At 41.2% G+C, this 24,038-nt stretch overlaps 1 protein-coding gene across 1 annotated transcript in view; it reads left to right on the top strand.

The window, feature by feature from the left end:
- Positions 1–22,866, top strand: part of DGKQ (diacylglycerol kinase, theta 110kDa) — a gene marked incomplete at its 5' end in the record, with an annotated part of 25,969 nt that extends 3,103 nt beyond the window's left edge. The window contains 9 exons of the mRNA XM_010082973.1: positions 1,225–1,340; positions 7,461–7,612; positions 8,976–9,124; positions 9,722–9,903; positions 11,368–11,468; positions 16,955–17,101; positions 19,321–19,432; positions 21,269–21,421; positions 22,581–22,866. Of these exons, the coding sequence (XP_010081275.1) occupies positions 1,225–1,340; positions 7,461–7,612; positions 8,976–9,124; positions 9,722–9,903; positions 11,368–11,468; positions 16,955–17,101; positions 19,321–19,432; positions 21,269–21,421; positions 22,581–22,679 (1,211 nt within the window). The remainder of the gene's footprint in view (positions 1–1,224; positions 1,341–7,460; positions 7,613–8,975; positions 9,125–9,721; positions 9,904–11,367; positions 11,469–16,954; positions 17,102–19,320; positions 19,433–21,268; positions 21,422–22,580) is intronic.
- Between the last annotated feature and the right edge of the window lie 1,172 nt (positions 22,867–24,038).

Genomic DNA, 24,038 nt, shown 5'->3' with positions numbered 1-24,038 from the left:
GAATGGCTCTGTGCAGCTTTAGCGCAGTGGTCAGGTGGAGATCTGCATTTGGTAAAACTTAAATGTGTGAAATTTATCTTCTGTACGTTTAGGTGTCCATAGCCAATATGTTTCACGTCCTTTTGCAGGCTTAACTTTCACATGACCACTAAATGTATCTTTCTATACGGTGGTTTTGAAGACTGGTGTGTGCTTCCTTTGTGTATTTGCTGTCTCCACGGGGTTCGTTAATACTGACTTTTCATAAGGAAAACCATAAAGCTTTTAGATGTGCCTTCTCCTTTTGTGTTAATCAATGGAGAATAGTTGTTTTTGTGATACTCTTCTCATGTCATGGCTTCATTTAACCAAGTTCACCTGCATGTGTTTTTTTAGAAGTTTCTGCGTCTATGTGATTTTTATTGTTCTTTTTTTTTTTACCTTCTGAGTATTTTTATGTTTCTGATAACTTCCTCACTCTCCTCACTCTCACTTTTCGTTGCAGCCAGGTTGTGCTACCAGCTTACAACTCATTCTGCTGTTCATTATGCACTTTGGTCTTGTCCTCCCCTGAATCACACAGAATCACAGAATGTTAGAGATTGGAAGGGACCTCGAAAGATCATCTAGTCCAATCCCCCTGCCAGAGCAGGAACACCTAGATGAGATCACACAGGAACGCATCCAGGCAGGCTTTGAATGTCTCCAGAGAAGGAGACTCCACACCCTCTCTGGGCAGCCTGTTCCAGTGCTCTGTCACCCTCACCTTCAAGAAGTTTTTTCTCATATTCAAGTGGAACCTCCTATGTTCCAGCTTGAACCCATTGCCCCTTGTCCTATCACTGGATGTCACAGAGAAGAGCCTGGCTCCATCCTCCTGACACTCACCCTTTACATATTTATAAACATTAATTAGGTCACCCCTCAGTCTCCTCTTTTCCAAGCTAAAGAGACCCAGCTACCTCAACCTTTCCTCATATGGGAGATGCTCCATTCCCTTAATCATCTTTGTAGCTCTGCGCTGGACTCTCTCCAGCAGTTCTCTGTCCCTGTTTTGTTTCTCACTAAGGATCTTACTTTAAATTAACTTGTCAGTATTTTCTTTTCTTTTTCCATAAGTGTTGCAGAGTAACTTTTACTGAGCAATGTCCTGACTAAACTAAGTAAACTTTTGCTGTGATATGATGATAGTGATTTCCTATAATAACAGAAAATGTAAAAAATAGTCCTGATGCCTCTTTGCAGGTGCTGTTGTACTCGAAATTTCGTGCTTTTCTGAAGCTGAAAGAATATATATGCTAGTTAAAGATACAACTGTCAATGACAAGCCTCTGAATGCCGTGGTGATTCCTGAAGTTATGGTAAGAGATGGGTTAAAAGAAAAACAACTACCTTAAGACTTTTTCTGCTGGAAGTAAATGAAAATACATTTTATTCAGAGGAGCCATACGGTGAATTTCTGTAAGTAACGTGACGAAAAAAAATACTTGAGAGCCTGTACTTCATGTATATGATATACTTCTGTGAGTTTAGTCACTTGTCCTGTTACTGTTGAGTTGTCAGAAGTAACTATGAAACCATACAACCACATAACTACAAGACTAGAAAGAGGAGAAAAACAATTTTTTTTCCTCTTTATTTATTTCAATTATTAAAAAGTTAGGTGAGACTAAGTTAGTTTAATCTGGTGTGTCTTAAAATGCCTACAACAACTTTGTTTTGAGGACTAAATGTGTTTCCTCACTAACCATGAGGTAAAGTACTTACTGCTAATCTTCACATTTACGGGTACAATCTTATTGGCATTACGGAGACATGGTGGGATGGATCCTACGACCGGAGTGTTGGAATGCAGGGATACAGGGAGTATCATAAGTTTCGGAGTTTTTGTTATCACAAACAGGAGGCAGCATGAAGATGGGACTGCTTTCGAATACTTGTTTTCAGTGTTTTTTGGGCAAATGCATTGTGAGCCTAGATTTGGTGCAGTGTGTGAAGTTGAACATATCCCTCTCTGTTAATTCCATTTGACTATTTTTTCTCACACCAGATATGTTTGAAGTGAACTTCTTGATGCCAGGAGAATACGGATAATGTTGTCTGTTAGCTGATGCAAGATATTTTTTAGAAACTCCAGTGCAGGGGACTGCTAGGGATGAATTTCTCATATGTAAGAAGGAAAGAGGGAGGGTACACGTGCACATACATTTTGTTTTGATTTCAGCATGTATTGTTTATATTTGGTCATCTCACTGAAATGATCCAAGAGTTAATCGAAATAATATTTCAAGTGTTGTTCATATGTGCTTACGCTATTCAGTATTACCCAGGATAAACTAATGAGTGATTGTTGACCCTGCTTTGGGTAGCAATTGAACAAGGTGACCTCCCAAGGTACTTTGTAATCTAGATTATCCTTTTATCCTGTGATACTATTAGCCTTTGTTTATATATGTGACCAGTTAAATACAGCACTGGGAAATACTTACACAGGAACTATCACAGTATTAAATTTATACTCTGCTTGATGTTCCTCTTGTGGGTGAAATACAAAGAAATTGTGAATGAAGGGCTAATGTGTAATCTCAGAAGAAGAATGGGTGACAAAAGAAAGGCCATAGTGTTTTGGTTACTTAAGTACTTTTTAAAATTGCAACTTAAAAAAACCAAAACAACCCTTCCTAAAAGCTGATAAAAGCACAGAAGTAAATTGGTCCTTAACAGGTTGCTAGTCCTTTGTTTTCCCAAGGTGAGATTCACTTACTCTGTGTCTGATACACCTTCTAAGGAGAAGGCCCAGTTCTAGTCTGGTGTGGTCAGGGCTGACAGAAGGAATTTATCCTCATATTTTCATTACTCAAATGTTTGAATGCAGAATCAGTTTGCACTAACTGCTTATTAGAAAGTCAAACAATTAGTGTGGTCAGGTGTGTTGGTCTGTCCTGCTGTTTCATGATCTTGGGCCTTTAAGAATTTAATCCAAGACTTTTTCATTTCACAATATTCAAATAAATTAAAATACTCTGTTGGATTATGAACAAAATACAGTATCTTACAAGGCTGTTTAGCTGCTGTGTGTAAGGACCTGCAGGGGCAGTTTGGTATCACTCTTTGGTGGCATGTCAAGGTCAAACACATTGCAGGGCTGAGTCTTTGAACTGAAAGCTAATTTACCAGAACTCCTTTTGCAGTACTGGCAAACAAGGAGATCAGCAGAGAGTTGTATCAGGCCAGTATCAGCACGAAGGTGATAAGTTTTTGTGGCTTTATCACTAATGCTACTTACCAGTGGAGTACCCTCTGACATACTGGTTTTAGATGCCTTAAGAGTAGTAGAAAAAGAAGTGAAAGGTTCCCACATGGGTGAAACTTCCCATTTCATTCGTTCCACTAATTCCTCCCACAAATGTGTCCAACTTAAAAGCACGATAGTTTAATGACCCTCTTAGCCAAAACACCATGAAAGGTCACTTTCCACCCTTCTTCCACTGCTGCAATTCCCCAAAAATAAAGTCTCAAGCTCCTGCTGTGTTGACCCAGCTGCCGCTCTGGTTGCACTGGGACACCTTGCACATCGTTCCTCATCTGATGCAATGAATCCTTTCTGGCCAGGGTGGAGGAAGTTTGTACTTGGAGTGTCGTGAGTCCTTGCACGTGGGAGATGCCGCAGACAGCCTGCTTGCAAACGTTGAATTTTATTTGTCGCTTGGAGACATCTGCAGGTCCTGGAGCCAGCCCACAACCTTGGAAGATGCTGGCAGGCCAGTGACACAGAACACATTGTTCTGTTTATTGTTGTGAGATGTGATTACACAGTACACTCAACAGAAAGGGAGTTCGCGTGGATAATAAATACCTTGCCCCAGCCTGAAGCTGCGTTGTGCTAATCCTGACAGTTTAAGCAATTCACAGTGACTATCAGAATGTCTAAATCACACAGCCTCCTTTAGCTGTCTCTGAGAAATGAGCAATAAATTCTTTCCTGAACATCAGCCAACACAAAACCCCTCTGCCGATTTCACTCCTCAAGCAGAGCACTGAAGCCAGGACTAAAGGGGGAAGGGAGTCTTCAGGCTGTGAGTCACACATCCCCTTCTGCCCAGTAACAAACTTATTCATACATCTCCACTGGGGCTTTATTAAGGGATTAAAAAAAAATCTGCAGCTTAAGAGTGCTACCCTTGTGGCCATCTAATTGTAATGGAGCGTGTACTTTTCAGAAAGCAACGCAGCAGCCCTTCTCTGCTGTACAAACTGTCATAGAGTGTTTAACCCCTACTGAAAAATAGTTGTATTCTTAGAAGCTGGGCTTTATGTAGGGATTTAGCAGTGTTTCTTACTCCTTTATGTTTAATGAAGAGCGATGATGGGAAGCAAGTTCACTGTGAGGCTAAGCACTTTCTAGAATATTTCTGTTTATTCTGCATAGGTGTGTTTGGTCCTAAATCAGTACAGTTAGGGATTTACCTTAGAAGATACTTGAACAAAGGTGGTTTCGTGTGTCAGGACTGCTCAGTTTACACTACCTACAGATATTTTGTTAGCTCCAGGCATTCTATGCAGCTGCTTGAAGTCTTACTAGCATTCAGGGTAGATGTTTCACCTTTTTTTGTGGTACAATATTGACATTTGACAATTAGAAAATTTACATGGCTTTTGTAGAAACTGTAAATACATACTAGCAACCATATATATTTATTTGGGTACATCTCAGCTGACTTTCCAAAACACAGCTGTGCTTTGGAATGCCTTGGAGCTTACCACATCTCAAAAATCAGTGTGATTCCCTGAAGTTCCCTGTGAATTATTTTAGTTACTTGGTTTTAAATCCAGTGCATTAGAACTTGCCTGTAAAAGCAAGTAATATAAAACATGTGTTCAACATGTCTCTTCTAAATGTCCAAAACAAGTATTTTTAGAAACTGATTTCCTGAAGAAGAGAAGGTAATCGAATGTTCTTGTCCACATTCAAGTAAGGTATTTGTTTGACTTGAATGTTGGGCCGGTTTCTTTTCACTCATTCCTTTTATTTTAAAAGTTTTTGTTTACTTTGAGCTGCAGAGCTGAATGTTTTTTCCTTCTATTATCCCCTTACTCTCCTTTTTTTTAAACTCCACAAGTTTCTGGGCATTGGACCAGGCCTGAGGTTTCAGATTGCCTGTACTGTTCAGAAAGTTGAAATGGCTGGAGATGAAATTTTGGTACTAAAAGAACTTTGAAGAGGAAGAAATGGGAAGTGGTCAGGTGGGAAGGTAGGGCACAGGAGAAGCTGGAGCAAGAAATGCAGAAAGGGAACAGTTTGCCCTGGTACCCCATGGGATATGGTGTTTCCTCTTAGAGCTGTTCTGCCATTTGTTGCTTGTGGGATTTTCAAATGGCCATTCGTAATGGCATATGGCAGATGACGGTGCAGGAACTGATGGACTAACTAGAAGGGCTTTACTTCTGAAAAAGCCAGAGCTCTGCTTACTATTTTTATTAATGCCTGTGTTGGCTCAAGGGGAGGAAATCCACTTCTTTCATTGCGATGTGTGGATCCTTGAGCTGTTGACCTTACAGCTCAAAAAGTCCTTTCTTTTTGTGACGGTGGTTTGCATTGTTTTCCTTAGACTTCCTTTGCTGGCTACTAATACCCTTTCCGTGTGCTTAACAGAAATAAATATATTACCCTTGGGTGTTGGGCATGCTTTGAATAATTGCTTACCCTTTTCTAATGAAGCCTGAATATGGAGGCAAGAGGTGTTTTGACCTAGCATTTGACAAAGTATAGCGTGAAGGTGGTTCCTCTGGAGAAGGCTTAGTCTCTTCTGCCTCTTTCTCACCCAAAATAGCCCTTGTTTGGCTAGTAATGTTTTGGAGAAAACATAAGTATTTTCAGACTGAGTGTCTCTGGTAGAATCCAAAGGATGAGGAAAGAAAGGGCAAGAGAAATGTGTGCCTGCTCCACCAACCTTCTTACCTGCCTAGTGTTCCTCTTCCTGGTGTGTTCTTTGTTTGTGCCTGCAAGTCACACTGGATGGCAGGGGGCATTTCTCATGCAGGCATGAGAAGAGACACAGAGGAGAAGGATTTTTATGTGTTTGTGGGTATCTTGACACATCTGGCAGGGTGTGACTTGCAGAGGATTAGCACCCAGCTCTTTTAAGAAAGCAAAATTTGAGGAAATCTCTCCAATACTGGGAAGCCCCAAAAGATCGTTTGTGTTAAGCATCCAAACCAGCTTGCAGGTAGGTGGTGGTCTGGGGTATCTCAACGTCAGACCTCAGTTTGCTTCCCCACAAAGTTACTCATTTGTCCTCATTTCTCCATTCTCCGCCTTTGTTCATGCTCTCTGGCGGTCACTCATGGACAGCAGCCGACAAGCTCTCTGGGTGCTCTCCTCCCCTCTGTAGTTGTTGGTGTCTCTCCGCATGTTTGCACGCTGTAGTCATGCTGCTGCCTGACCACCCCCTGAATCATTCTTGTCTAAATTGACTTATATTTAGCACTGTTCTGTTCCCTGAATCCATCCCATCAGCTGCATGACAAATTGCTGTTCCCTGAATGCTATCCAATTTGTAAATACAAGTTGCCACGATTTAGGGACTGTGGCAAACGTTTCTGTTTTGAAGTGTGCTTGTTGAAATCCCTAGCAGACTTTTCTGGCACATACTTGCCCTGCAGCCCTGTGGCAGGATGGATGAAAGGTGTGCTGGCTGCCTGAAAACCAGTCCCAAGGGGGTGCTTCTGGTGGCTGGAAGTTTTGACCTCCAGTGAGGCTGCAGGTACCCTCACGGCGCAGTCCGTGGAGTACCCCAGGAAATCTCTCCTCTGATAGTGTGCAGTGACTTCCTTTGGAGTGGTTTCTGGGTGGGTATCAGGATCCCCCGCAACATGGCCATGCTTTGAGAGCCCTTTCAGCAGCAGCTTCAGTTAGAGATGTGAGGACTGTGAAATACTGGCACCAAATCCTCCTGCTTAAAAATTTTAAAATACGTATTTTTAAAAGAAGCTTTCACCCTCTTATTTCATGGGGAAGGGCATGCCACTGTCTGCCCCGAACACCCTTGTTTTGAATTGTTTTGTCCTTGCAAATTGACAGGAATTCTAAGACAACCATATGTTTGAGCTGTTTTTGTGAGAGGTCCTCTCTTTGCAAGGAAAGTGTTTGAATTGTATATAACTCTGGAAGGTACCTTATTCCTCAGACTGTTCTTTGGCCCAGACTGTTTACTGAAAATGTGTAGGAAGGACTGCTTACAGTGCCTTTTTAATGTTAGGCTCAACTGTATAGTTGGAGTGGGTTAAGGAAACTTCAGTTTCCAGAAAAACAAAATCAGCAGCTAAACTGTCCATTGTCTGGACATTTAATTTTTTCATTTATCGAATCTGGATTTTTTTACTGAGAACCAAGGAAGCATCAAGAAATACTTTTAAGAGCCACTAGTAATTTTACTGCCTAGTCATCATTTTGGCTAATCCTTTTTCTTGTCTCCTTTCAGGCTTCCAAGATACCACAGAACTGCTGTCCACTTCTTGTATTTGTGAATCCAAAAAGTGGTGGTTTAAAAGGACGGGATCTGCTGTACAGTTTTAGAAAGCTGCTAAACCCACATCAGGTCTTTGAACTTACAAATGGTGGCCCACTGCCTGGGTAGGTCGTCATATTTTTAAATTTTTTAATTTATGCTATTTTGTTAATTTTTGAAAGGATGGATCAGATTCACTTGTTATGAAGATCTAAATTACTTCTGTTCTGTGCCTGAAGACCAGAGTGGTGAATATCTCCTGACTGGTTCTCCTTGTGAAAACTTTGAGATTCTCTAAAGAAAAGAGAATAGAGTAGTTCCTGCTGTATATGCTTGTGTCAAAGTCAGATAGAGTCAAGTCCTGGGAAAGTCATATACACTTCACAGTAACAGAGATTTAATAAATACTAAAAATAAAAAGATTTTATAATCAAATTGGGATTGAAAGAGAAATGTCACATTGCCCAATGACGGCTCATTTTTGCTTTTATTTCCTCTGATGTTTCATGGGAACTAACAGAAAAGGGTAATAAAATTTTCTATCTTGACTCTTGAAACTTGGCCACAATTGCAGAATTAACAGGGCCTGCCTGAGCACAGCTGCAGCATTTCTAAATACAAGGAACAGAACATAATGTGCTTGTAGAGAGGCAGGAACCAGTTACTTGGTTTACTCAACACCACTTAGTTACCAGCTTCATAAAACTGAAAGTGATGGTTGTACCGTACTCAGAGTAGCCTCATTCCTTCAGCACTGCTTTGACAAAGAACTGTCCTAAGAAGCTCTTCAAAACAAAAGCTTTTGTGGGAGAAACGCAGCTTATGCAGGAAGCAAGAAAAACAAGCTGCACAGACTAAGATTTTTGTTAGAACTGTGTGATTCTGTTGTCTTTCTAATGCAGTTCAAGCTGCAGCTTCAGTAATTTGTCAATTTTGTTTTGCCTATGGAATTCATCAGCTTCATGGCAAAACGCTTCCACTTGTTCACTGCTCCTTGTGCAATAGGAAATAAAAATTCCTTTGCAAGATGTCTTAGTATATAGGATGAAAAGCTACAAAGCGTAAGAGCAACCAGGAAAGTAGTACTATGAAGAGGAAAACGTACTGTGACTCCTATGACTGAGAAAAAAAAAAGAAAAAACAAAACACACCACTAATCACACAACTCCACTAGGATTTAGAGAGTTACAGATGTTCACACTGAAATTATGAATAGTCAAATCTGTGTCTTTAGTGACAAAGGAAATGATTTAACAATTTAACTCTATCTGTGAAGAATCTTAGAAGATTGTGGTTTCCATCTTTTTAAAAAGCTTTAAGTTCCTGTTTTTCCATTCACTTTGTGGAAGTTGATCCTGCAACTGACAATAAGGGCGGAGGGAAGTCCAATAATAATGTTATTATCTTAAATGGCATAGTAAGAAGCTTTGCTTTCCCTATACTACATTGTAACATTTCTTTTCCCCTTTGTTTTGTTTCGCAATGGAGGTTTCACACATTCTCTAAAGTCCCCTCTTTCCGAGTGCTGGTGTGCGGAGGGGACGGCACTGTCGGCTGGGTCCTTGGTGCACTGGAGGAGATCAGGCACAAGCTTGTGTGCTCAGAGCCCTCAGTTGCTATCTTACCTTTAGGAACAGGTGAGAATCACAGCAAGCACCATTCTTCTGAGGACAAAAGTCCTCCAGAGGTTTAACTTTATTTATCCATCTGACAAACATCTCCGTTTCGCAGTAGGGATGCCATGACTCAGTTCAGGCTGATGTTGGAGAGCAAATATAATATCAACTTTTCAAGGAAATGTCAGTTATGCTTTCTGATGGAAAAACGAGCAGCAGGGATGTTAATATGAGTGTGTCTGAGTGGGCAGAAGTTGGGAGAGGGCAAAATATTGTCCCCCTGACAGCCACAGGTGCATTAGCCCTTACTGTAAACCAGTGAACTCAGCTGCTGGCTGACTTCGCAACTCCGTAACAGCTTTTTCTGTCACTTTTTATGAAAACTTTTCAGATGAGACAGTGTATCTGTATGTGATACTAAGCACATGTGCAGCCACAACGACACATAGATATTTTTTTCTGCTTGTTAATGTTTCAGTCCGATCTAACTACTTCTAAGGTGCTTGTTTGGAGCACCTTAACGTGATTTGATTTGTAGAACAGGGCTGATGCGCTTTTTGATGCTTTTAGCTAACTTAAGAAATGCAGTGTATTTTGGGATTCTTCATTGTTGCCCAGGTAATGACTTAGGGAGGGTCTTGCGCTGGGGAGCTGGCTACAGTGGGGAGGACCCCTACTCGATTCTGGTTTCCGTGGATGAGGCAGACGACGTTCTTATGGATCGCTGGACTATTCTTCTGGATGCAGAAGAGCCAGCTGAAAGCGCAGAGAATGGCATTGCAGAACCTGAGCCTCCAAAGGTGAGCTGAGCGCTGTTTGTGTTTGATTCTTAGGAACTGTTGTTCTAGCAAAAATCACAAAGAAGATCAATATTAATGTAGTTTAATCTTTTATTACTCACCTATCTTTGAGCTTGGGCCTTACTGAGCTATACCTCAGTGAACACAGCATACGTCTGGATCTAGTGCTTCAGTTTTGGTAGGTCTGGCTGGCGGCTGAACACACTTTTTGGCCAAAAAGTAGCTGATAGAGGACTGATGAAAAGATTCAAGTAACAATGGCATACTTATTTGCTTCACTTTATTTCTCAAACAAGAAAACTTTTTGAAGGAATGACAAACAAGTTCCAGAACACTGTTGAAACCGGAGTGTCAACCAAAACACAACTCCCCCCCGCCCCCAACTACTCTCATCTTTCCTTTAACAGTTGAAAAAATTACTTATGAGTCGCTAGTGTATACAGGAAGTAAATCCTTCTGTCATCTTACTGACGTTGGGTGTCTGTATATGTGGCATTTATTTTATTTTGGCATCTGTTTTATTTTTTTGGAGTGAAAGTCCCTGTCCCTTGGTTTGTATTACTTGTTTCTGTTTTAGTAAATAAAAGCTGTTATTGTAGATGGTGACTTCAGAGCTTTCTCTGACTCCTTGTTCTGTTTATCTTCAGACAAAACAAAGAAATTGGAAAAGGGGGTGACAAAAAAAAACGTAGGAGATTGGAATTGTGGTAGCAATTTAAGATTTTAGTCCAGTCACTGGAAAATACTAAGCATTATGTGTCAGTTGGAGGATTTAAGTTGCTCAGGTTCCAGCTCTTTTTTCACTTCATTGAGACGGGTTGATTTGCCCTTGAGTGCCTAATCTGCTTTTTAAAGTAAAGGGTGGGAGAGTGAAGCAGTAGGATAGAAAATCTATGGAATGAACAGGCATGCAAAGGAATAATTAATTGCAAAAACGGTTGAAATCTGTAGAAATTTGAGACTGGCATATAGTGAGCTCTTTAAAATGCAGCTGAGTAGGTGAAGTAAAGTTCTTCACTCATCTGGTATAAGCTGGTCACCTTCCAAAGTGAGGAAGATGGTCTTCCTAATTACGTCATGATAAATCCATGGCTGATGCCAAAAATAATAGTGGCATTGGTGTTCAGCAACTTGTGTAGTTATTGCATAGAATCACTTTGAGAAGTTGGGGTGGTTTTATTTCTGCATTTGTTTTTATTTATGCCTTCTTATGTTTGTTACTTGCAATTAAGGTTAAATTCCAAAGTTTCTGTTACATTGGAAATAATGGCTGCACAGGTCAACAGTTTTTCATACAGCTTTATTTTTAGTGCAGAGTTTCTGGAAAATGTTTTCTAGAATTTGTAAAGATACAAATGACTTGGAAGAATCATCTGCAAGGCTTGCTTTTGTTCAAAAAGTTTGGAACCTCTTAATTTATAAACATAAGGAGGAAATGATACCTTTTTTTTTTTTTTTTGTCAGATTGTACAGATGAACAATTACTGTGGTCTTGGCATTGATGCAGAGTTGAGCTTGGACTTTCATCATGCTAGAGAAGAGGAACCAGGGAAATTTAATAGCAGGTAATCCTGGGGAAACCAGGGGCGAAGGGCAAACTGAGGTATTGTGTAACTTCCAATTTAACACTATGGCTGATAATCTTTATGTGCTACAGGTATCCACTAACAATATTGCTTGAGGCAGAGCTGCCACAGGGAGAAATTAAGTTAGCTAGGAGCTTGCAGACACAGAATTTGGGGGTTGTGTTTGGTTTTCTTGGGTTTTTTTCCTTTTTTTTTTTTTCCTTTTACAAAGAAAGAGCACCGAAGCAGTCTTTGGAAGTCCTGTCTTTGTTATTCAGTGTCCTTATTTGCCAATAACTGCAGTGTTGAATTCACTGAAATTTTGAGTGGAAATATTCAAAGCCTTTAGCAGGAGGGAGGGCAGTACTGCTATGTGAGCAATAATCACACTGTTCAGAACTTCTTTGTACCTTTACCACCCTTGCTTAGTGCTGTGGTAGCACTTGCATGCTGGTGATAAGGATAAAAAAAGCTCAAGTGAGCTTGTGTGATTAAAAAGGTATGTAGAGAGAACTTCCTCCTTTCTGGAATGCAGATCAATCAATCATAGTACTTCTTCCCATAATCACTGAAATTGATGAGAAAAAGAAATCACATTTGTGTAATTCCTTGTAGAAGCTGTTTTTGTCTGCTTTCCCCTGTATTTGTGAGTGAATGTCCTCTAAATTGTCTCTCAGTTGCCAGAAGAGAGTTACAGCCAGTTACAACTGTGCAGTATTCAAATCTCTGACCAGTTACGAGTGTAATGATGTGTAATCCCACCTATCTTGCAGTGTTCTATCATTACAGACATTGCACATGTTTTTTTCTTAAAAAGTGAATAATACAGGATATTGTTTGTGGTACATAAGTTACTATTAGGGACTGGTTTGCATTTTCAGTCTATTGGATTAAAAACATCACAGGTGGAAAGTTGGGCAGTAAGTTTGCAGTGTCTGTTCTAGTGTACAGAACTGTTCTAGATTTACTTGTGCAGTTAATATAATTATAATATAATGTAAGAGCTATGTTGTGCTTTTCATCCCTTGAATCCTTATCTCAGGTCACAGTGTGCAGTACCTGCAGTGCAGTGGGAGGTGACTTGGTACCATTCTTGCAGACCTTTTACATGCATATTTGGTGTGATGGGTTTGCCCTTGGCTGGGAGCCAAACCACATACCCGCTCACCCAGTCCACCCCCCACCCGAGGATAGTGGAGAGAATTAAAGGGGGAAAGGGAAAAAAGGACTCGTGGGTTGAGATAAGAACAATTTAATAACTAAATTACAATAATATTGAAAATAATAGTATATACAAATATACGAGTGATACACAGTGATACCACCCCCCCCCACCCGATGACCAAGACTCAGCCTGTTCCCAGCTAACGATCCTGGAGCAGGGAGAGTCCCGAAACCGCACTCACGGAACGGAGATAACAGTCCGAGCGTCCCAGACCGAGAGCTGACCGGGGTGAGGAGGGGAAGGCCTTGGGAGAGCGACCACCTGGAGCGAGATGGCTCGGAGCAAAAGAGATCCAGAACCAAAAGGGACGGTCTTCCGGAGGGTCCTCACCTATATACTGGGCATGACGTGTATGTTATGGAATAGATTATTGGCCACTTTGGGTCTCAATCCCGAACCTAAGATCACATCCTAGGCTTGTAACTGGGGCTGTGCTCCCTCCCAGCTTCTCCTGTTTGCAGCCAGCCAGAGAAGCTGAAAGACCTTGGCAGCCGCATAAACATCACTTTTTATCAGCTTTCTTTGGAGCACAAATCCAAAACACAGCCTCTTGCTAGCTATAATGAAGAAAGTTAACTCTGTCTCAGCTTAACCCAGGACATTTGGACACACTGCAAGCAGAGTGTCTTGAAGGGCATGTGGGAAAGAAGAGGATTGTTGGTTTTGGTTTTTTGTTTTCCAGGAGACAGCCAACTTGTGCAGACTAGCAGTGCTGACACAATTGTTGCCTCTCACTGCCTGTGATGATGATTGTTGAAATTGCTGGCTTTACCCTTTCCCAGGATATGCAAGTGGATACTCTTGCCAGCAAGATTAACATTTTAAAAATTATTTTCAGTATATTACTAAGAAGAGTGGCTACTTAATGCTAGATGCAACAGCTGCTAGAACATGAACTGTCTGCTCTCGGATGCAGAGAACAAGTTTCACTTTGTGGCACCACAAATTGAAGGTAGTCGTTGGAAGTAAAATGGGCTTGAGTACTCTTCTGAATCAAGACCTTAAGCTGATGAATGTCCTGAAAGCTGTGTGCTCTCTGACCTTGTGCTGCAAAGTCTCTTTACACACTCAGGACTCCTTTGGCTAGCAGTTCACAGTGCAGTGATGACTACCCTGCAGGGAATTTAGTGGTGAACTTGCATCGCAGGGCAGATAAAAATAGTGTGTGTTGTGGCAGTGATGATTTTCATTCTGTTGTGTGAGTTGACTCACTGACCTATGTGAGTTTTTTTCACAGTGTAAAACTTAAGTGTCAGGGCCTCTGCCTTCATTCCCTCATTCCCATGGGATCCTGGAGCAGTCTTTAGGGTTGCCTGTTACAGAAGAGACATCATCTTGTTTGTGCCATCTAAATTATTTACTTTGATAATCCATGAAACTGGTCCTATATAGGATCACCTTTTATCTATTCTGAGATATTCAATTAGTTAATCTGAAGATTCAGTTCAACCTTCTGAATGTCCCCCAGACTTTATGGGTGTAGCCATTGAGGCATCAGGTAGCACATGAATATTGGCTATACTTGCAGTGCATCTTTCGTAGAAAAACAAACCAAAGGGTGATTCCGGAGGTGTGTAGTTCAAATCCCCAAACCCATCTGAGCAGTAGGATGTTACTTCTATATCTGTACTCTACAGAGCCTTCCAGATACTTCTGGGATGACATAATGGTGGAAGTGTTGCAGCCAAGCTGATGCAAGGACTCACTGGCTCCGTGGGATGGATGAGCTGCATGTAACGCCCTGCTCTCTCTTGTCCCCATCAGTGTCATTTACAGCAGTGACTGCAATGTGGGTCTTACCTAATAAAGACCTTTATCTCCTTCAGCACAAATAAGGTGTTGGAGACTGCTCCAAGGACAACTTCCTCCTTCCTGCCTTGCTAATTAACTGTGGTGAAACTACTGTCTGTAAAATGTGACTAACCAAGGGTTTGCTTTAGGAGATGCTTATTCTTTCTACCCAAGTGGGCAAGCCAGTATGTTATTGGCTACTGCTAGCAGTAGACTGACAACTTCCACTGGCACTTCCTCCCCAAATCATGTCCCACATGTAGATGTGCAAAGAAAGGTGGCGATTCTTTCTAGTGGTGGTTGTGCAAAGATCACCCTTCCAAGCTTGGCTGGCCATTTTATTCATAAAACTTTCAGTCATCTTCAAAACCATTGGGTAGGAATTGGCATGGTAATGTGCAGAAATCAGTTTCTTCATTCTTATCAGGTCTCAATGTCCTAAGAAGATACATAAATGGAATGGAATATGTATGCAAGAATGGAGTGATAGCATTTAATATCTGCCAGATTTACCCTTTGTTGTGTGTCACAGGGTGCTATGTCCAATGTCCCTGCATCCTGTGGACCTCAGTGGTCCAGAAGTGTTTCTTCAATGTCATATAACTCAAGACTGTGTCTGTAGTTATGGTACTGTGTTGCATTATTTCAGTTTCTGCAGGCTTCCTTCTTCATGCAACAAAAATTAATACTTCTTGGGTATATTTAAAATATTGTGTTTCCTACTGATCTTCTGATATCTTTCAGCTGTATCCAAATCAGACCAAACCTATGTTAGCCCAGACACATAGAATCACAGAATGGTCTGGGTTGGAAAGGACCTTAAAGATCATTGAGTTCCAACCCCCCTGCCATGGGCAGGGACACCCTCCACTAGACCAGGTTGCTCAAAGCCTCATCCAACCTGGCCTTGAACACCTCCAGGGATGGGGCATCCACAACTTCTCTGGGCAGCCTGTTCCAGTGCCTCACCACCCTCACAGTGAAAAATTTTTTCCTAATATTTAATCTAAATCTACCCTCTTTCAGCTTAAAACTGCTACCCCTTGTTCTGTCTCTACCCTCCCCGATGAAGAGTGCCTCCCCATCTCTCCTGTAGCTCTTCTTCAGGTACTAGAAGGCTGCTGTTAGGTCCCCTCAGAGCCTTCTCTTTTCCAGGCTGAACAACCCAAATTCTTTCAGCCTGTCCTCATATGGGAGATGCTCCAGCCCTGTGACAATCTTTGTGGGTCTCCTCTGGACTCGCTCCAAGAGTTCTATGTTCTTATGATGTTGGGGGTCCCAGAGCTGGATGCAGTACTCCAGGTGGGGTCTCCCGAGAGCAAAGAGGGAGAATCACCTCCTTCAACCTGCTGGTCACTCTTCTTTTGATGCACCCCAGGATCTAGCTGGCTTTCTGGGCTGGAAGCACACATTCTCATTGGCCAACAACTCCAAGTCCTTCTCCTCAGGGCTGCTCTCAACCCATTGTCCTCCCAGCCTGTACTTGGGATTGCCTGACCAATGTGGATCTTGTCTGGAATAGAAGAATATGTTAAGCATATGTCAAATGCTGATACATCAGGTACCTTTAATGTGATGCTCTTTAAAACTGTTAACATGTAGGACTAATTACTGCCAATGTAATAATTTAAAAGAACTGAAGAGTTTCTATCTGAAGAGTTGACTATAACCTACGTGCTGAACTGGCTGTCTTTCCACCTGAATGTCTACAGCATTTAGACATAATGCTAGAGAGATTTTTCAGATTTAGATTCCAATGACAACAATGTGCTAGTAGGGTCAAATAATGTAAATTTATGGTTTTTATTTTAAGGTTGCCCTGAAGACCATATATCTAAAAAGTTTCCATTTCAGAAGAAAATACTGCCTGTGTTTAACATTTATGTTATTCTTAAAATATTTTGACGTTTCTAGAGATGCCATAAAATATTCCTCTTCTTTTTTTACACTAAAATTAGAGATGTTAGAACTCTGTCACAGGTTAACATTACTAAGCATGTTCCAGGTTTCTACAGCTGAGTATATTTCAGATGAATTAGCGATACATAAAGCAAGGACTTGCAAAGGGGTTTGTGCCTTAATTATTGTAGCATTGCATGAGAAAATATTTAAAAATGTTTCATGAAGACCTCTAGGTCTTAATTAAAAATGCAATTTTCCAGCTCAGAAGTTTACATTTCAAAGAGGCATTGCATTCAGGCAGCTCTCTAAGAAGCAATTTTTCTGTAATAAAATTTCATAGATCTCCACTTGCCTCGACAACACAAATCATCCCCTAAGTAAAAGGTATATAAAGTAGTAGTTCTTGGCTTATGCTTTGTTTCTGCAGTAAAGCTGGAAGAATTTGGAGAGGGTTTTAATTGAAAAACCCTTTAAGCCTACCTGCTAGAGGACAATACTGGTATACGTACAAGGAAGGGTGCTATGCTGGGCCTTGCCTTTTAGTTACAGGATGCTTGTCTGCTCTTAGGCTTCACAACAAAGGAGTTTATGTGAAAGTTGGGCTGCAGAAGATAAGTCATACCAGAAATCTTCACAAAGACATAAAGCTTCAAGTGGACCAGCACGAGGTGGAGTTACCAAGTATAGAAGGACTCATTTTTATTAATATACCCAGGTAAAAAGGAGAGGAAAGATCCTGTGTGTATGCATGTCTGGCTATATGTGTGGAAATGCTGCTTGAGCATCAAATGTTGAATGGTTAGATAAAATGTTAAATGGTCGAGACTAATGGTTGTTACTGGGTGTTTTTTATTATTGCCTGACTCACTGGCTTTGCAACTGTGCCTAACGACCTAGCTCTTAATGCCATTTTGACATAGTTTTTCTGATCCTTTGAAACTCACAATCTCACTCCACACAGCAGTGGTAATATCTTGTTTTCCCAGTGCAACCCCCCATACACTTGATGTTTCTTCTGTGTCCTAACAGTAATTAGGAATTATTTCCTCATCAAAGGTCTTCAGACTTCTTTTTCACCAGTGCTGTTGTAAAACATTACTTTTTAGGCATGGTCATAGCCCTGTGGCTTCTGCGCGCTACCATTTTCATAGAATCACAGAATCACAGAATGTTAGAGATTGGAAGGGACCTCGAAAGATCATCTAGTCCAATCCCCCTGCCGGAGCAGGAACACCTAGATCAGATCACACAGGAACACATCCACTCCTTCCAGTTTCGTATCATCAGCAAACTTGCTGAGGGTGCACTCTACTCCCTCATCCAAGTCATTGATGAATATATTGAACAGCACTGGTCCCAACACCGAACCCTGGGGACTCCACTAGATACAGGCCTCCAACTAGACTCCATCCCATTCACCACAACTCTCTGGCTTCTTTTCTCCAGCCAGTTCACAATCCATCTCACTACCCGATCATCCAGATCGCACTTCCTCAGTTTAGCCGTGAGGATACTGTGGGAGACGGTGTCAAATGCTTTACTGAAATCAAGATAGACCACATCTACTGCTTTACCATCATCTATCCACGTGGTAATGTCCTCATAAAAGGCTGTCAGGTTGGTCAAGCATGACTTCCCCTTGGTGAAGCCATGTTGACTGCCTCTAATGACCTTCTTATCCCTGATATGCCTAGAGACAGCATCAAGAATAAGTTGTTCCATCACCTTTCCAGGGATGGAGGTGAGGCTGACCGGTCTATTTCCCCCTCCCTCAAGCTGTTTGAACAGTCCATTGCATCTCACCATGACTTGTACCAAGATCAAAGATGATGAGCTTGCACACACTTCCTAGTGTGGTAGAGACCAGGTGCCTAAGCAGTTCCTGCAGTGAAGGCCAGCCAGGATTCAGCTGTCAAACACTGTCCAGGTCCTACAGCCAGCTGGTCAGTATAGTGGAGTTGGTGATGCTACTCTGTTAGCTGTGGAAAAAACTAAGTTCAGGTACCTTTCATAGGGTTGTGGGGGCTGCCCTGACACCTGCAGGGAACTGGAGTTACTGCTGTGGAAGAAAGGAAAGCAGATCTGCAGGAAATCTGGCTTCCTTAGATATGCTGTTAGCAGAGGCAGGTTTTTTGTTTGCACAAAACCAGCAGGTAATCAGTGCTGCCATACTGTTTGGTTTTGGGTTTTGTTTTTTTTTTCACAAGTATATGCTTAAACTACCTGTATGTCTTTCCACTTTAGTCTGAAAATGTTTCAACTTTTTATCAAAATACATATACCTACATGTACACACATGCATGTGCATATGCAGATACACACAAGCATATGTTGCACATGAGAACTGTGGAGAAGAAAAGATCACCATCAGTGCTGAGCAGTCAATGCAATAAAACAATAAGCAGGTGATTTGAGTAAGGAGGGTCAATACTGCACAAAAAGCAACAGTGTTAAATTGTCAGAGGCATTTCAGAGGACTGAAGTGTTGGAATACCTGCTTAACTACAGGTGAGTTTCGCCAGGTGCAAGAATAAAAACTTGGTACTTGTTTTAGCTTTAGTTTCTCTTCAGTAGCTTCCATGAATATTGCCAAGATCAGTAAGATCTGAGTTCTTGGGTCTTGGAAGTTAAGGGTAGCTGTAACCCATATTTCCCAGCAAACTAAAACTCTTCTTACCTACTCTTTTTCTTTCAAATGGAAACTACTCATTTCACTTCTTCTTTCACTAGTCAGAAGTCTTCCCAATTTTAGGAAAGCACTTCTTGCTTTTGCAGTGCAGGAAAGCTGTGTTGTCTCCTCCAGCTGATGGGGAGCAAAGCATCTAGCTTTTGAAGTCTGCAAGCCAGCCACCCCTAGCAGGGTACCGGGTGGCAGGGTGCTCTGTGGCAGACTGCAGGTCCACAGGTGGTCACTGTGGTGTGCTCTCTGTGCAGCTGGGGCTCTGGAGCTGATCTCTGGGGGTCCGAGAGTGATAACCGCTTTGAGAAACCACGCATCGATGATGGCCTGCTGGAAGTTGTTGGTGTGACTGGTGTCGTTCACATGGTAAGCTGGCGTCCCAGTAAGAAGCACACATTTTCTCAGACTCATTTATTTTTGTAACATACAGTGCATTGCAAGTACGTAAAACTAAAAAGTATGCATCAATGTTAAGGTTATACCATCATTTATTCAGGTACTTGTTGCATCACGCAGAAATGGTTACAGACCATAAATGGAATTCATGGGCAGTGTCAGCTGCCTGTGAATTAAGTGTTCAGATGTCGGGAGTTTAGCTGCAGCTGGTATGTGTATTCATGGACTGCAGTGCCCTCTCACTGCCTATTTATTGGCCCGGCCTGAAGATCCATATTTAGATGCCAGACTACAACAGATGGAATGGAAACTGAAGAAACCTGTGGTTGCATAAGAAGCAATAACAGTGTGAAGAATGTGTTAAAAGTGCATGGGGAAATGCTTCATGACTTAAGTAGGCTTTGAACCAAGGCCAGAAACATACATTTGTGTGTGTATATGTATATATATGTATAGGAAATGCAAATATATATATGTATTATGGAATGCAATTGCTTTCTCATAACAGTATCACAGTGTCAAAACCAAACAGTTCATGCGATGAAAACAAGATCTTATTTTAATATTACAAAAACACTCACTCTTCACTTAGATTGTGTATTTGCGAAAAATCTTGTCATACCTCATCACAGTCAAGGCAGAGATTCCTTCCAGGTGGGTGGCTTTAGAATTATTTGCCACAGGCTTTCTAACACCTGTCCCTGAGAATCTGATGCTAGCTGCTCTTGATCTGAACGCTATGTGAAGCAGAGGGTATGCCAGTTCTGCAAAGAATAATATGACTTAATTTGTGCAACTTTAATTCTTTCATGTATTACGTATTTTTATAATGGCCTGCTATTAGTGATGCAGTCCTGTGGGATCGCAGGTTATTTTTGCCTTTTCTTCCAATTTCTTTGACTGTCTTAAGAAATCTGCTGCTGAAAATGTGCATGTGGTCAGGTAAGTAGAGACAACCAATCCATACAACCACCAGAAATGGAAAGGTGGGTGCTTATTGTGCAGCTTGATCTTTTGTGTTGGCCAACTTTGCTGTTCTGTAATTTAGATCTTTTAAGGAAGACAAACATAAAACATTCCATTAGAAGAAGTGGTTTGGTAGAGATACTTAAAATTTTTGTGATGTTAGAAGCAACAAGGGGTGTACCTGTTGCTTTGGAATATAAATGTTAACAAACCCATGCTCTGGTGTTGTGATCTTCTGTTAAGGTTTTACCCTCATATTTGGAGTCTGTACACATTCCTCAAGAGAATGTGTAACAGCAAAGTTCAGTTTGCTTCACTTTTTACAGTTAACACTCTGCCGTTAGTTGTAGTTGAGCAGATTAGATGTATATGTAGTTAGAGTATATGTGTGTGCGTATATATATATATGTATATAGAGTTGAGTTTGGCAAAACTCTCTCTCCCTGTTTGATAAAGTGCTTTTAGACTTCTGAGTTTCACATGTGCTGAAGTCTGTGTGTATAGTTAGGTGTTTCAAAAATGTGTTTACTACGTTATGGAGGGGGGAAGTAAAAGCAAACAAGACCTTTATGGGTGCACACTCCTTGGCCGACCTGAGTGAACAAATGACTTCACTGTGTAAGTTATTTTGCCTCCAGCAGCCTGCAGGGCTATGAGTTCTTCATGCACTGACTTAAATAATGCTGCATCAGTAAAGGCATCATCGCATGCAGTTCTTTTACTTGAACCTTAAAACGTCAGGTGAGAAGAAAATTCTATCCACTCAGTTTTAAGTACAGCTAATATTTGTGCTTCTTGTTTATTGGGCTGATTTATGTCTTTGTTTTGACTTCCTAACAGGGTCAAGTCCAAGGCGGTTTTCGATCAGGAATCCGTATAGCCCAAGGCTCATATTTTCGTGTAACACTCCTAAAGCCAATTCCAGTTCAAGTTGATGGAGAGCCGTGGATTCAGGCCCCTGGCCAGATTATTATTTCTGCTGCAGGACCAAAGGTACTGCCCGTAGGTTTGTCTTAACAAGTTGACTTTGTTTTGCCAGTGAATATTACCATATTATCTTGCTTGTCTGTTGCATTCTGATGCCTAGCTTTAAAGGAGCTAGTTGGCACAGTGTGGTAACTGTTGGATAAATACACAGCACTTTCTACAGAGGATACTTTGAGGGCCCTCTCTGCTGGCTCAGATGGGGCTAGTGTTTAAAAAAATAGTCCTTGAGCTTCAGCCTAGTGACTTAATTTTTCCCCCTGTATTGAGATCTCCAGGCAGTGTTGCTTGCCCTGAAGCAGATCACAGTTATGAGGGCCATGGAAGTACTGCAGTGTGTGAGGTAGGAAGCAGTCTGCTGGCACTGCTGGAGGAGAGAAGGTCTGTCAGAGAGCAGCAAAGGAGAAAACTGAATAATGGTGGATGAGGGTCTGAGAAAAAGAGACTTTGGAGTAATTGGTGTCTGTTTTTCCTTGATATCTCAGTGTATATGTAGAAGGAAATGAGCACCAGCTACCCAAGAATTTAACCTCTCTATTGACGTCAAAATTGTAAAATATTTTGCAGTAGTTGACTTTGGTGCACACCAGTCTACACATTTGTCTCGTACCTTAAGGATGCCTTTTTAACTCACAGAAATCTGTTGCTACAGGCAATCTCAAAGAACATGGAGCCCTACGGGAGGGCTATCAGAACAATGGGCCTTGCAGAGGAAAAATGGGTGAAAAAGAGGGTCATACCTCAAATGTTTTGCAAGATGTGAAACTTTGTTCTTTCCCTGAGAGAAAGGGGGGAAAAAAGAAAGAGAGAAAGAACAAACCTAACTTGTCCTTCCAGTGAGAAATATTTTTGTCTTTCTATCAGGTTAGTGACAAATAGTGTTATCTGTATGTATGTGTATGTCTGTGTGTGTACATGAATATATATGCACACACACACATATATCCTTTATACATCTATATACATACACATACATATGTATATTCATTTATTGAGAAAAAGCAGATAATCCTATAGCTTTATAAGGATAGGTGCTTCAGATAGCTGTGTATTTAAATGTTTTTCTGTTGCAGTCGAACATTTTACTTGTTTATTAGTTACTTGCCTTGGATCTCCTTATAGGTGACTCCAGATATTTTAATACTCACTCCCTTTCTTTCCATTTTAGGTCCGTATGTTGAAAAAATCCAAGCAGAAGCAGAAAAAAACTGGAAGCCTGAGAGAGATGAGAGTCGATAGCATGTCAGCCTCTGAAGGAGGACGCTAAGTGGAGACCCGTACTCAGAAGTGATGCAGCACACCTACTGTAGATATCAAGATGGTTCAGTAAAACCAAGTGCAAACAGCTGGTTAAGAGGGTTGCTTATGAGCGTGCCTTTCATTACATTTTGATAGTACCAGGTTCTCCTTTGTCTTTCAAAGATAGTGCCTCATTGTTACAAATAACTCTTATGTACCACTGGGCTCATCTAAAACGTTTACTTTGAGTTGCTTTTCCATAAGCCATTTCCCAGTTTTTCATGTATATAGAAACTGAGGCCAAACAGAGATTCCAAGATGATGATATTTCTGCATCTACCTTCACAAAGATTCTTTCCCTCCTCCCAGCCTTTTATTGAAGAAAATCATTCCATAGATAAATTTTGGCACATTGTTCCATAAATGAAAATGTGTTCCTTTAAATTAATACTCACAGTAGCCTCCCAACCAAAAAAAGGCGTAGACACAAGCTGCTGAGAACTTCTTGTATCAGTCCAAATAGCACAGCTGAAACAGTGCTACTGTAAAGAGAAAAATACAAAACACACGAGAGATTATTTCTGTAAAAGGAGCCCCATGCACTGGGAAGAGAGAAAGTACTAGAACAGTCAAGCAAAAATATTTCTGAGAGCTTACTTCAACAGTATTTGGACAGTATGAATGAAGGGGAAACAGCTTGTAGAGCAAGGTTTCAACTGCAGCGTGCTTTCTCCTGTATTATTCAGCCAAAGCCTGTTTTAAAAGGCATTTGAATTTCAGCAGCTACCACTCTAACGTGAAAAAGGAACACGAATACCTGAGGCAGTATTACGTTATACCGATTATTTTCTATCTTTGAAATCATTATCTTTGACACTAGACTTTTCTTCTGTCTTTACTTGTGCTGTTTAATTTTCATTAATTTGTCACAGTTGGACTGTTATTTAACAGCAAGCTCAAGGACTAAAAGAATCGTCACTGATTAGGGTAAAAGAAGTACCATTTAGTATTCACTTAAGCAAAGTAGCACAGTCATATGTTAGAGCTGAACTGAAGTACAACATAGCTTCGCTGAGGAGCCTCATGAGGTATTCAAGCCTGTAGTGTGCATGTAACATTCTGTAGGGTTCAGATAACTGGGAATGCAATAGCTGTCATGAAAACTCACCTGGTCAGCCTTCTCAAGTTCTTCCAGGGGTGTCATTATCAGGTGTGGGCCCAGGGACATAGTGACTGTCTTTTCTCACTTGGATGAGTGTGTGCTCTTCAGAGACTGTTCCTCCATCAGCTCCTGTGAGACCAAGATCACCTCTCTGTGCTTCACCCATTTGCTGAAGATGTGGGGATCCAGTACTTCTTTTACAGCTTCCTGCTAGGGACCGGCGCT

This window comes from Pterocles gutturalis, unplaced genomic scaffold (assembly GCF_000699245.1).
Source record: "Pterocles gutturalis isolate BGI_N339 unplaced genomic scaffold, ASM69924v1 scaffold27031, whole genome shotgun sequence".
Classification (NCBI taxonomy): domain Eukaryota; kingdom Metazoa; phylum Chordata; class Aves; order Pterocliformes; family Pteroclidae; genus Pterocles; species Pterocles gutturalis.
This window is presented reverse-complemented; position numbering and strand designations above follow the sequence as displayed.